Below are 13,835 nucleotides of genomic sequence, written 5' to 3'. Positions count from 1 at the left end.
TGTAATTTATCCAATTTAATTCCATGTCTTGAAAGGCAAGAGAAGTGTGGTGAGTGTATCCTTTTTCTGTTACTGGTACCTAGTATGTATTTTATAGAAAAGAATTTTTATGTTTAAAGGTCTTTTTTAAAGTTTATTTGCAATATCATTATGTATAAATAATTATTATTTATAAATTTTGGCTCTAACATTGAGCCAAAAACATCCATTCACATACTCAACAATCAGACTTGACAAAGATGACATAGCTCTCAAACTTTAGAGGTTAAGTTAAAGAAAATTTAGAAAACCATTAGACATATCTGTAGTTAAAGCAGAGCAACATTGGAAAGGGCAGGGGGTGAGCCCAATGACTCCTAAATTGTCATGTTCCATCTTAGAGCATAATTGTTAAAATCTTCCTCTTATTTATGAGGAATCATAGGATGGCCTGAAGTTCTTTGCATGTACAGAAGAAATCCCAAGAAATTAACATTTGGCTTTGGTGACCTCTCATTTCCTTTTCTGGTCCTGACCTCTGAGTTCATTGAAGCCATGGTTTTCCACAGTCTTTCTCTTCAGACAGCATCTTGTGATATTCCTCCTAGCAACCCTCTTCTGTAATCTGTGGATAATAATAGAAATATCTATTATCTATTAGTAGGGATACTTGCAAGAAATAATACTTGCATTCAAGATGTGAATTAGATGGTGGCAGGTAACTCAAGTTGGAGAAATAGTACCCAAAGGCACCATTTTCTCCAGCAAATGCCTACTAACCTTGAGACCTAGATGAAACTTCCACACATAAAGGAAGGAGGAGAATACATACAAAAACACTTACAACATTACAGCTCAGGAAATGACCCCAAATACCAGCATGTAATTTGTTTCTCTCACATATTTGATGTGTAATTTAACCCTGAAAATTCCTTATAACGTTTCTGAACTTCATTTTTCCTATCCATAAAACACTACAATTTGGCAAACCTAGAGTGTCCTATAAGCACCTAATTTCTGGATCTTTCTGAATGTCCAAAAATGTACCATTGGTGCCTTTTATAATTTTCCCTTTTAGTATTTGGAAAAACTGTGATTTCTGTTGCACCCATTCTTGAGTTCCCGTCTTTTTGGAAAATTTCACTGGTGACGCCTTCTTGAGTCTTCCCATATGGGGCCCCTTACTTCCTCCTCAGTACTTCCATAGCACCATATATAACTTAGTTTCTATTTCTTATCATCAAAAGTCTCATATTATAATTACAGAGATAACTGTTTAGTTGAAAGTTAAGGGGATTTAGTGTCAGACCAACCAAACTTAAACCCAGACTCAAATAGTATTTATCCATAGATTAAAAAAAATTCAACAATTAGTTCTTATGAGATTGATTAGGTACATTTTAAAAATAAAGAAAATAAGTTTGAGAATGCTACTGTATTTAATCTTTCTGTATCAACCATGTAGCTTAATTTCTGTATTGATAGATACTCAATAAATGTGGCAGACAAAATTATTGTTCCTCAGATAGTCCATCAAGTCAGGAGAGTTTTAAATTTTATGGTCCTCCATAACACTAGGTCTGTGCTCAAAATACTAGGACTAGAATATCTTCAATAGCAACGGTATACCATGTAATCCATAAATTTGCGTTGACTAAAACTACAATGATAATAAATGTATTTTTAAAATGATAGATCATAAAGACATGCTCTTCCACAACTATCATAACGAGCAATAATTACAAGGGCAAATAATACATTCAACACTGTTTGGCTGAGTAACAGTGCAAAGACACTTTTTATAGCAAATAAAACTGTACTGAAGTTGAAAAAATATAGAAAAGTATTTCCTGCAAAATATATTCTGCAATTATTTTGTCCACAAAAAATACAATGACATTTAAAAAGTCTAAGTACAGCCTCACAATGTGGCATATTTAATTCTAATCCCAGGTATTATGAGCCATTATTTTGTTCACAAATAAAAACCTGCTTTTAAAACCCTTTACCTTCAATTCAATTTCTTTCAAATTCAAGTTTAGATTCATGAAAACAGACAGCCACAATTTCAATTTTTTGGCAGTGCATGAGATTATGAGATGAAAAATTAAAACTATAAATTATCCCCAGTAACTTAATTGTGTATATGTGTGCATATTTATATACTTGAATATATTTATAAATATATGTATAAGGATATACATATATATTCTTTTTAATGTTGATATTCATGTTTCAGTTGTGCATTTATAGAGCTTTTATAGTGATGCCCCCTGTTACCTTATCTTTTTGACTGACAATGATAGGATTTCAGTCATGCTCAGCCTTTCCGACAGTGCCAGTGATGGGATTTTTTGAAATCTTATTACTGGTTACACTGCCCTGATCTCAGATGGAACTTTCAATCAAAAAGGCAATCAGAAGGTTATACATTCGTGAGATACCCTGCAAAGCCAGTGATCGCATAATACAACTTGTTGGAAGGGCCTACTTGCCTTCAGTCCTTATGTGGCTATAAAGAGTAATTGGCTACTTAGCTCTCAGCACCCGCTTTTCCTTTTCCAAAGTACAGCATAGCCCAGAACTCTGCTGAGTCTCAGTGTGGGATCCAGCTGCTCCTAGGAGATTTGTAAGTCTCATGCAGAGACTTGTTTTACTTTAAGCATCTGATTAAGCAGACTCTCCCAAAGACACATTTCTATCTTTCTAAGCATTCTTGCTTCACTGGTGATACCAGTAAATCTAAGTTTCCTTTTCTTCTATATATACACATACACTTAACAGCAGATTTTTTTCAAAACAGTTTCACTTTAAAGCTTACACCTTAGAAGTCATAATTCTGTGTGGCAAGGTTAACACATGAATTTTAAAATAGCATATTTTAATCATTGTATTATAAACGTTTAGAAACTTATAACTATACTCATAAAAATATTAAGAAATGTCTCCCTTAATACTCTTTAATATTAATATATGGATGTTTAAGAGACATTTTGCTAATATGATTTGATCAAATCATAGGCAGAGTAGAGGCTGAACTGATCCTATGTTGTGTCCAATCACCCAGGGATGCATCAGTTCCCTAAGTGGAAACCTTGAATTGTGAGGTAGGCAGAGGGAGATAACTTTGTCTCACTTGGCTCCACCTTAATCGTTCTTCTCCATTTAGCAGAGAGTACTCTTGTTTCTGCTATGTCAATGTTGATGAAACAGACAACAATGCACATAGCTTTAAAAAAATAGTCATTTCAATAAAGTTTTTAAAATGTGTTATTTAACAAGTTGAGCATGGGATACTTGAATCTTACAAAATGTTAGGAACCTTATTAATCTCTTTTGGTTGGGAAAGTCCTGGCAAGTCTATTGTTAAAGTAAAACCTGAAGTCAAAATGTGTGTTTTTTGTTTGTTTGTTTGTTTTGTGTGTGTGTGTGTGAGAGAGAGAGAGAGAGAGAGAAAGAGAGAGATAGTTCCTGAGATTTTTAGTTTAATTCACAACACTCTAAAAGTATAGGTCAATCTTATTAGGATCAAGGTATTAGTCACTTTATTCTATGTTACAAGACCTGAAATAGGCTTTTAAACTCAAAATGCTGACACTGTGGTGGCAAAGAAAGTCAGCAAGAGATTCAAGCTTTCATTCTGTGTTCCTAGGCAAAGAGAATACTTAGGCGATATTTGGGCAACTGGTACACCAGTCATTATCTCCTGCTCACAGAAACCACTGTACGAAGATTATCCTGTTGATTACAAATATCTGAGGATATAGATTTTATACTCCTTAAAAAATACTGTAATTTTTCTGTTAGACATATTTGTGTGTCTATAATCTTTGGGCACTTCAAAGTACACTAGAAATGAGTCTGAAGTTCAAGAGATACATAAAACATAATAATAATCTCTCCTTGATTTGGAAGGCGTAGGATAGTTGGAATATTACTATTGATTATTACTGCAACTACTAATAATAATTTACATTCACCAAGCACTTGCTTTAGACACTGTGCCAAGTCCTAGTATATTTTAAAGTCGTGTTGGACCATCCCTTTGACCTCAAGAAAAAGTGTTCACTAGCCGTAATAATACGCATAAAAGATAACTTATTCTCAGCAACAGAAACTCAATAAAAAGTTGATTAAGCCACTGGATAGTTATAAATTGTTAGTATAGTATTTAAACATGTTGTTTCTGTCACAGTGGAGGTAGCCTCTAGAAGTTCGTGCCTTCGGTTTTTGAGTCAAAAACCGTTCTCTTCTTAGCAGCCCCACACTAATGACTGAGATGACAGAGGGCCACAGCCTGACTGCTTTAGTGGATATGTTTTCACTCTAGAACCCCCGTCAGACTGGCAGAGATGTTGCCAGGTCTGCACTGCAGTCTAAGACTCTCTTGCCAAATCCTGCTCCCAATCCCTTTATTGTTAGAAGTTTTAGGTCTGCAAACTTGTCTGCAGGTTTTCCCCTCCCCAATGTGTCTGCTTCCAGAAGGACCCAAATGACACAGTTGGACTAGTCTTTAGGTGTTCCACGTTCCTTTTATGTCCCTGCTGGTATCTTGCTGTGTGATCACTGGCAAGCCATTTCTCTTCTCTGTTTCTTTATAGTAAAGAGTCTTACAAACAAAAGTGACCCTTGGGATGATTTGGTTGAGTATTCTAGAATCTTAGTTTGAGTTGATGATTCTGTTAATAGATCTTCCACTGATTGAAAAAAAAAATTAATGACAACAAAGGTATTTATAAAAATATATTTCACAAAGTAGGAAACAATACAGGAGTTTCTCTGAATACAATACATGGAGTAAATAAACAATATTGCATTAAAGCAAAGTAGAAAATTAAAATGATCTGCATGTAATACTTGAGTTTTATCATACATTTTCTACTCCTAAATGGCAGGTTTGCATTACAAATTAAATATGCTCACATCTTCTAGTGCTGTTCCTTTTTGGATTCTAAGACATTCTGTGCATCACCATGAAGATCAGGGATAGGAGTGCTAAAAACATAGGCAGTGAAATTATGTACAAATCAGTTCCTGCTCTAAAACTGTGGGGGTAACTTGAAGCATGTTTATTGGGCAGGGCATGATGTAGGTATCTAAAAGTCTAGAGTTTAAATATTCACAGGAATCAATATATTTTAGGATGTTTGTGCTTGTAGTAAAAACACCAAATACTAGGATTATGAACAAAATAGAAAACAGTCCAAAAGTTTCTCTGGGAAAATGCTGTTCCTGCCATCACCAGTTACAATAACACTTTCTACTCTAAAGAGACTATTAGTTCTCCTTTCGATAATATTGCCTGCCATACTCATCTCATCAAAATGTACATGTATTAAACATTCATTGTATATATATTTATATAAAACAATCTAAAGGATTATTAATGGATATAATTTAGTTTTTTCCCATATATCCCCTTAATCTATAGATTACCAACCTTAATAAATAAAAGCATTAATGGACATCAATAAAATATTTATTTCGAGGATTAAACAAATAAATTCACGCGCTAGCAATAAAACCATCTGTCTCTTATGTAGTCCACTGTGTGATACAGTTTATCTTTGTGTCCTTGTGGAAGAAGATGAAGAGGAGGGAACGAGGAATCCTGCTTCTAGAAAACAAGCATGTTTGAATGGGATTTCTCTCCTCCCACCACTGAACTGGCAAGCCCCACCCTGGAATGGATTACGAACATGTGAATATTTTAAGGCTTGACACAATATTTAAAGATGCTATTCAGTCTCTGGTGAGTGGGGCCAACAATTATGTACAATGTGTGGTCACCGTAACGTATAATCTAGGAGGCCTCTGAAAACTCCAAAAAGTTATAACGTACAGCAGACCAAGTATTGCTTTATCATTTGTGGTGGGATCCTTATTGGTGAAGGGGAAAAAACCATTTGCATTCATAAAAATCCTTGCAGAAGACACATATCAGCAGCAGATTCCTTGCAGGTCCGTATTTTTTTTTTCTAAGAAAGCACCTTTTAATTATGATTTTTTCCTCTATTTAAACCATTTATCTAAGGATTAGCCAGGATCCCAATCTTTGTCTGTGGTGGTCAGGTAAATATCAAATATCCAAGGACTTCTAGACACTCCACATACTTAATTCACACTCCACAAGATTTATAACCTCCTAACATATACTGTTTTATTTTATTATCTTTTTTTGGTTCAACATTAAAATGTGGTTGAGTTTATAGATGACTGGTGCTAAACTTGCCTCTAAAACAAATAGCCACATTGGTTGTATCTAAGGGGAGTGACCCTAGAATATTACAGAATGCTCAGTTCCAGTGATTTATTTTTAATCCACTGTCAAGTTTCTTTGTCACTTTCACCAACAGAGTAGAGTTCGCCCAGTCTCTTAAAGCGGGGACCCCAGTCACTGAGGTAGTCAAAATTCTGGTCTGAGTCTGATGTGGTGGACTCCAAGGAGCTGAGGGAGCCAGCCACTGACCCTCGGCCTTCATAGCCATATATCTGAATGGAGTCATATGGCGGGGCTGTGGGATCATTATCTGCCTCATGCAGCCTTACATTTATAAATTCATCGACATCAACACCATTTGGAACTGGAGCAAGCCCTTGCCTTGGCATAAACTGCAAATCTGGTTTAATATCCTTACGGGGTAAAAATCCATTAATTCCATCTGGATTTTGTAAAGTTGCAATGTCAAAAGCCTCTGTGTCCTCCTCCCCTCCTCCTTCATCATCGTAGCGAATGATGTTTTCTCGAACGTCTTCATCATCTTTGATAATTAATGGTTCGTTTTTATGCCGCCGTAGAGTTACAAACAGCACCACGATGACTAGAGGAAAAATATTAAATAACAGTCAGCCAAACAAGCATATAATTTCACAAGCAACACACTATATATGTTAGGAGAGAGGGGTATTTTTACAAAATTGTATGAGCATACACCTTTAATAATATTTACTAGAAAATTAAGCTAAACATCTTTCTGAAGGATGAACATTAAATTTTGAGTAAATACTGTTCCAGATTATTGGTTTATTAAACGGTGATAGAGCTGGGTTAAAAGAATTGGCATGCATGTATTCATGGTGAAAGCTACATTTTATACTGTTATGGTCATTAGAGTGAGTGGCACAAAGTAGAAAATAGCACTGAAAGTATGACTAGCTTGATGTGTGTCTCAAGCAAGTCCTTTAACATCCTTTGGTTCCAAAGCTCCCTTCTATTTAAAAAAAGGAGCGAACTAGGTCCTTGGGCTTTCACAGTTTTTCAACGCACTCTCCAATTAAATTATGTTCTTTTCTAAAAAAAGTGAATGTCAAATTTGCATGGCCAACTTGTCTTGTGGGAGGGCTGGAATGCCTCTAGCTGGGAAGAGAAACCTGAATGTGAAGAAAGGGCAAGGAAAACATACCCGACTAGCCAGATCAGCCAAATCAAATGTGGGCTAATGGGGCAAAATATGTCATCAAAGTGATGCTTAAATCCAAGGCACTGGGTGAGCAAGACAGATGGAACAAGAAAGACAGTAACTGATACCGTCTTTATGGTGTTTTTTTCCTCAAGGGTAGGATAAGATACGACTTTCCTGTTTTTCTATTTTCCTATTGTCTAATCTCATTGTTGTAATTGGACTTTTTTAATTAAAAGGTTATAGAATCTTAATTTGCAATCGTCATTTTAAATTGATGTTTATATTCAAGGAAAATATCAGAGAAATGCAATGGTATTTTGAAGAAAACTTATTTTTAGTTTGCTTATTTGCTTTCTTTTTATATCACCAAATTTGGGATCCAATGGACTCAGCCACCCAATCTATAATGAAACAATATTGTGGGCATAGTAGAGCCTGCTGTTGCAGTGAACTGGTGTGCCTCACACCCAGAGTTCTTCTTATGCAATAGATGGTGTTGTAACAACATAAAAGCCCTTCCCCACTGCCACCACCATTATGCCTTGTTCATCGTTTTCCCGGTGATGGAATTGAAGAAGGCATTGAAAACCCTCTTCAATTGGACATTTACTACTACAACCCTTTTTCTCTTCACTTCTTCTTAGAGATCTCAAAATGTGGAGAAGGAAAGGAAGTTCCTCTTCCCCAAGGGAATGCTATTGCCTGTATAGATGAGTTTTCTGTCTTTATTTACAGTCATTTATGAATCAGAAAAAGGGTGACCAGTAGGCTATGAAGAAAATACATACCTAACAGCAAAATGATGCATGCTAATATGGCAATTAAGGCGCCCATACTGAGTCCAATTGGAAGGACATAAGCTTCAACATTACAAGACTGGACGACACCGTCATTGCTGCAGCCACAGACCCGGATTGTCAGGGTGCTGGTGCTGCTCAGTGGGGGATTTCCACTATCACTGATTACGATTGGTAAAAGATAGACTTCTTGCTTCTGGCGGTTGAATCCATTATGCTTTGCCAAAATACTGAGGGAATTATCTGGAAAAAGTAAAAATTACAATAATTTGCATCATTTTAAAATGACTGCCCAAATAACACTGGTTTTTCTAGTTCATGAACCCTTTGCAAACCTCAAGACTATACCAATTTCAATGGACTGCTCAGCCTTTCTCCCCGACTCGTCTCCGCACTTTTTTTCTTTTTTTTTTTTGGGGGGGGATGGAGTCTTGCTCTGTCGCCCAGACTGGAGTGCAGTGGTGCGATCTCGGCTCACTGCAAGCTCCTCCTCCTGGGTTCACGCCATTCTCCTGCCTCAGCCTCCCGAGCAGCTAGCCCTACAGGTGCCCACCACCACACCTGGCTAATTTTTTGTATTTTTAGTAGAGACAGGGTTTCACCGTGTTAGCCAGGATGGTCTCGATCTCCTGACCTCGTGATCCGCCCTACTAGGCCTCCCAAAGTGCTGGGATTACAGGCGTGAGCCACCACACCCAGCCCACACTTTTTCAATCAGCATGGACCAGGACAATCATAACAGGTTGAATGAATGGGGCCCCTGATGGACCAAGGGAGTTTTACCGTCATCACCTTAAAAATGCAAAATATTTCTTTTACAAAAATAATCTTTAAGTATCCCTTCTGAAGACATATATTATCTTGTCTCCATATACCATATATAAGCTTGATTTTCTTTATTTAGCCTGATAATAGGTTAAGCAAATTTGATTGGATAAAATGTCATCATATTTGAAACACATGTTTGAGAAGCTCTGTATTAAAAGATAGACTGTATGACAACACAGTTGCAAAACAATGCACTTTGTTGATTCCCACAGGTACCTAAAAAGAGGGTCATTCATGGCCTAGAGCATTCACATTAAGATACAGCAAAAGCCCTATTCACTACCTGGAGGAGATATGCCACACACATTAAAATTCTGTAGAGAAGACCTATAGTGGTTACATAATAAGAACAAAATGAGAAGTCATAAAAGCATGTGCTCCATTTTGCACGTGACAGTTAATTATATGGAGATATATACTGGTTGTCTGGAGCAACAGTTAAGCAATACTTAAGAATATACTTCAGTTCAAAGTAAAACTGGTCAGTGAGAAGTGATTGGTCCCATGTTAGATACACAGTTCTCAAACTTTCACCCCCAAGTTGAAATATTTTGTTGTCATTCATCCTCATCTCATGAATTGCAGTCACATTGTATATAATAATTGCTAACCTGCTTTCTCATGTTGATTACTGAAAGATATACATTTACTCAAAATGGAAATGCTGATTGACTCTCACTGATATTACAGCCAAAAGCAAATAAACACAATTTTGGTTACTAAGTGCATAGTGTTATTTGGGCAAAATAATTATTTGGGTTTTTTTTGTTTGTTTTTTCAAATATTGGCAAATTACAGACCCCCGAACCCTGGGCTACCTAATCATTGCATGTAATAATGATGATTCCAAACCATTGCCATCCAATTTCTGATCATCAGTTTCCTACTGGTTTCCAAAATACTCAACTAAGTGAGATATCCCATTCAGATGACTTAAAATAAGTTTTGTAAAACTACTGTACCATATAGCACTATACTAGGATTTCCAAAAATTGATAGCCATTCTCCAAAATAGATGTATGGTTATATTTAATTTTGCTTTGTTTAAGATATAAACAGGCCTATAATGCTTTTCTAATAAGCAGTCAAATAGAAAAAGCACTCTGATTTAACAATTGTTTTCTGAACTTCTTCTGGTTGTACATCATTATATAGTAATTTGAATATACTGAGAAAAAGAGATTTCTAATGGAGTTAAGCAGTTATATACCAAATGATCCTGTAATCTTTATTGTCATGACTTAGATGGAAACACCAGTAAGCTAAAAGCAAGGAACATTATCTCAAAACAGATATAGAATATATAGTTGTGTTATATTTTCAGAAAGTATGTGACAAGTTTGAGTACAGCTAATTAGTACAAAGAACATTTCTGGATGGTTTTATACACGATAGTTCAAAACAAAAGATAGAATTTGTTCTTCAAGGGACAATTAATAAAACTGAAATGAGGCTATTGTCTTTTTGTGGTTGACATTTCTATGAGAAACAATCTTTCCGTATTCTGCTTTAATAACAGCCTGTTATAATAATTTAGAAACTGCAGCAGGAATATTCCTTGCTGCAGAACAAAGCTATCTCTTTTACTACGGAGAAAAGCATTGGTGGGTCTAACACTAAATTCATACTTATATATATATTTTTTTACTAATCCTGGAATTTGCCTATCTTGCTCTCCTTTCTACACACAGAAAATTGTTGACTGAGTAAAGAAAGTCTATGAGTTATTCTTGCTAAATTTTACCTGCCAGTTCCAGGCAACCTCAATTCCTTTTTTACCTACTCATCTGTTGTTTTTTTTTTTTTTTTTTTTCCTATTTTTGGGTTGGTAATTGTATTTGTTTTCAATTTACTTGAGTTCTTTCATTAGGCTGAATGAAATTGCCATTATTTTACACATCAAAAACCATAGAATATTAGCAGTTTCACAAAGCTCAAATTAATGTTCTTGGAATAATTTTTTATATCTTAAATGTTGTAAATATCTTCTACAAAGTTGTGGTTTCTTCTCTAACACTCATGATGCCTTTTCATTTCATTTAAATTTTTGAATTTAATATAGTTTATTTTATCAACCTCTTATAATTAGTGTTTTCAAGCCTTATTTTAAAAATTCTTAATTATATAAAATTATTCTTGGGTTGTTGTATTAATTTGACTGTTTTCTATGCTAAAAATTGAGTTTCTCAATGTTAATTATGGAGTTACTTATCACTTACTTACTGATCGTCAAAGATCATTTTCTCACAAATGAAATTTTTATGCTTCCTCATTCTTTTAAGAGATCTTTATTCTGTTTCAATAAGCTGATTCTCTAACCCTGCATGAATACCCTGTTTCTTATGTATGAAAGCTTTATCATAAATCTTGATATTGGTTACAGCATTTTCTCATACCGTGTTCTTTAAGAATATTTTGGCTATTATTGTTCATTTGCTATTCTCTGAAAAATATAGAATCAGATTATAACGTTTTATAAAAATTCCTATAAGAAACTTGGTGGAAGTTATATTGAAATACTAACCAATTTTGAAATAATTACATCTTTATCATCAGTTTTCTATATTAAGACAATTATTTCTTTATGTTCTTCAATATATGTCAATTAAATGTTTTTAGCTTATAAAAATGTCCACATCTTTTTGTTAGATTTATTTTTGCTGGTGTATATAGTTTATTGTGATAGTAAACCTGTTTAAAATTTAGTTACCTTTTAAAAAATACATTTTCAACTCACTGCTGCTGGTATATAAAATTTAATTGTCTTATACATTGATTTTAGCTTCAGCAATCTTCTGAGACTTTCTTTTTATTTATAAAAGCGTATCTTATCAGAGAATTCCATTTCAGCATGATAGAAAAGGAGCTCTACAGATGTGCTTTCCAGTGAAACTGGTGAAAATTATAAATGGAAAAACATTTAAAGATTCTGGAAATGGATCTGGAGGCAAGCAACAAACAAAGAAACATTTATTCAAGAAAATCGACTAGAGCTTGGTAAGAATGGTAAGACTCTGGTGCATGAACAAGAACCCACTCCCGTCCTTCCTTGTCTCAGCTCAGTGAGGTAGGAACTTTACTCCAAACTGGTTTAGCCAAGAACACAGGGGTCCCTCTCCCTGCAGCGAGCAGTTGGAGGATGATTTTCTGGGGGAAAGGTGGGATGTCAGACATTCTCATTCTGTTCCAAGTTACTTACTGTTCAAGCTAAGTTCTAAGTCAGTATGGTCAAGAGGCGGGGACTCTTTTCTTCCTCCTGGTCCCTACTCATGCGCACTGTGCCACTGAGAATATGGAGCCTCAATCGCCCTTTCTCTAGCCCACTGTACACTGGGAGAGGCAAGCCAAAAAGACTTGAGGCTATTTTTCCCCCAGCATCATATGCTCTGTCCTAAGGTTTAGCTGTCCCTCAGAGAAACATGCCATAATCTTCAAACCAGCTCCAGAGCCAATAGCTCAGAATTTTGCCCAGGGGGGTGGAAAGCAGGGAATCTTGGAAAGAGAGAGCCTATGGAGTTCACTTGGGTCAGAACTAATCTGAAACTCTGACCTAGGAAACTACTCTTTCAAAGAAGATCAAATTTGAATGGATTAGTCTGTAGAGTAATTTAGGTTCCAAGGCAGCCTTACAAACAATAAAGAAATCCTGTTGGAAATTAGTGGAATTCAATAGCTAGACATGGTCAGGGGAAAAGGCAATCAAGGGGAGCCCTGCCCAAACAATTGTAATTCTAAAGTGACTGTGGACATACCCATGCTTGAGATTCCCTGAAGTGAAACATCATGGGTTTAATACCACAGAGGGGGAAATGGACTTCACTAAGACAACCCAGTCAGTCATTAAACAAGTAATCAAACAAAATAAGCCTTCAGAGGCCAGTACCCAGTTTTGCTATATTATCTAAAATGCCTAGTTTCCAACAGAAGATTATGAGACATGCAAAGAATGAAGAAAATATGATCCACAGGGGGAAAACAGCTGGCAAAAAGAAACAGACCATGAGACGGACAATAAAAAATTAACTAGAGTGACTAAACAGTAGACTTGAATTGGCAAAAGAAATGATGAGTGAACTCAAAGATAGAACAATAAAGAATACACAAACTAAAGAACAGAGAGAAAAAAAGAATAAAGAGAAATAAGTAGAGCCTCAAAAAGTGTATAACACCATTAAGTGCACCAACAAATGTGCAGTGAGTGTACTAGGGGAGGAGAAGGAGAAAGAAACAGAAAAAATATCATTGAAAACCTGAATTAAAAAAAAATAGTCTGTACATCCAGAAAGCTCAAGGAACTCCAAGAACATAAACACAAAGATATTCATAAATATACACATCATAGTGAAAACACGGAAAGCCAAAACCAAGTAGAACATGTTAAAAACAAGAGAAAATTGACTCATCACTTAACAGCAAAAATTTCATAGAAACAATGAAGGCCAGACGGACGTGGGATAACATATTCAAAATGCTCAAGGAAAAAAATTGTCAACCAACAATCATATTCAGCAGAGCTATCTTTCAAAATAAATATGTATATGAAGTAAAGATATTCTCGGACGGACAAAAAAATGAGAGAATTTGTCACCAGCAGGCATGTTTACTAAGATATGCTAAAGGAAGTTGTCTTCAAACTGAAAGCAAATGACCCTAGATGGTGACTCAAATCCACATTAAAAATAAAAAGAGTTTCAGTGATGATAATTATCTACTTATAAAAGACAATATAAATGCATAGTTTTTCTCCTTTTTTGTCTTAACTGTTTTACAAAGCAATTGTGTAAAACAATTATGTTTTTCAGCATAAAATATCTATTTTTTGAGCATA

At 35.4% G+C, this 13,835-nt stretch overlaps 1 protein-coding gene across 2 annotated transcripts in view; it reads right to left on the bottom strand.

The window, feature by feature from the left end:
- Positions 1-334: 334 nt before the first annotated feature.
- The window catches only part of CDH8 (cadherin 8), a 378,266-nt gene continuing 364,765 nt past the window's right edge, over positions 335-13,835 (bottom strand). Inside the window, exons 11-13 of one of the 2 annotated variants that reach the window (XM_030795969.1) lie at positions 8,171-8,422; positions 6,618-6,800; positions 335-604 (exon numbers count right to left, since the gene is read on the bottom strand). In XM_030795969.1, coding sequence (XP_030651829.1) covers positions 558-604; positions 6,618-6,800; positions 8,171-8,422 — 482 coding nt within the window. In that variant the 3' untranslated portion in view covers positions 335-557. Of the gene's footprint in view, positions 605-4,708; positions 6,801-8,170; positions 8,423-13,835 lie in introns of those variants that run through there. The other variant, XM_003263129.4, reaches the window with a different exon arrangement.

This window comes from Nomascus leucogenys, chromosome 2 (assembly GCF_006542625.1).
Source record: "Nomascus leucogenys isolate Asia chromosome 2, Asia_NLE_v1, whole genome shotgun sequence".
Classification (NCBI taxonomy): domain Eukaryota; kingdom Metazoa; phylum Chordata; class Mammalia; order Primates; family Hylobatidae; genus Nomascus; species Nomascus leucogenys.
This window is presented reverse-complemented; position numbering and strand designations above follow the sequence as displayed.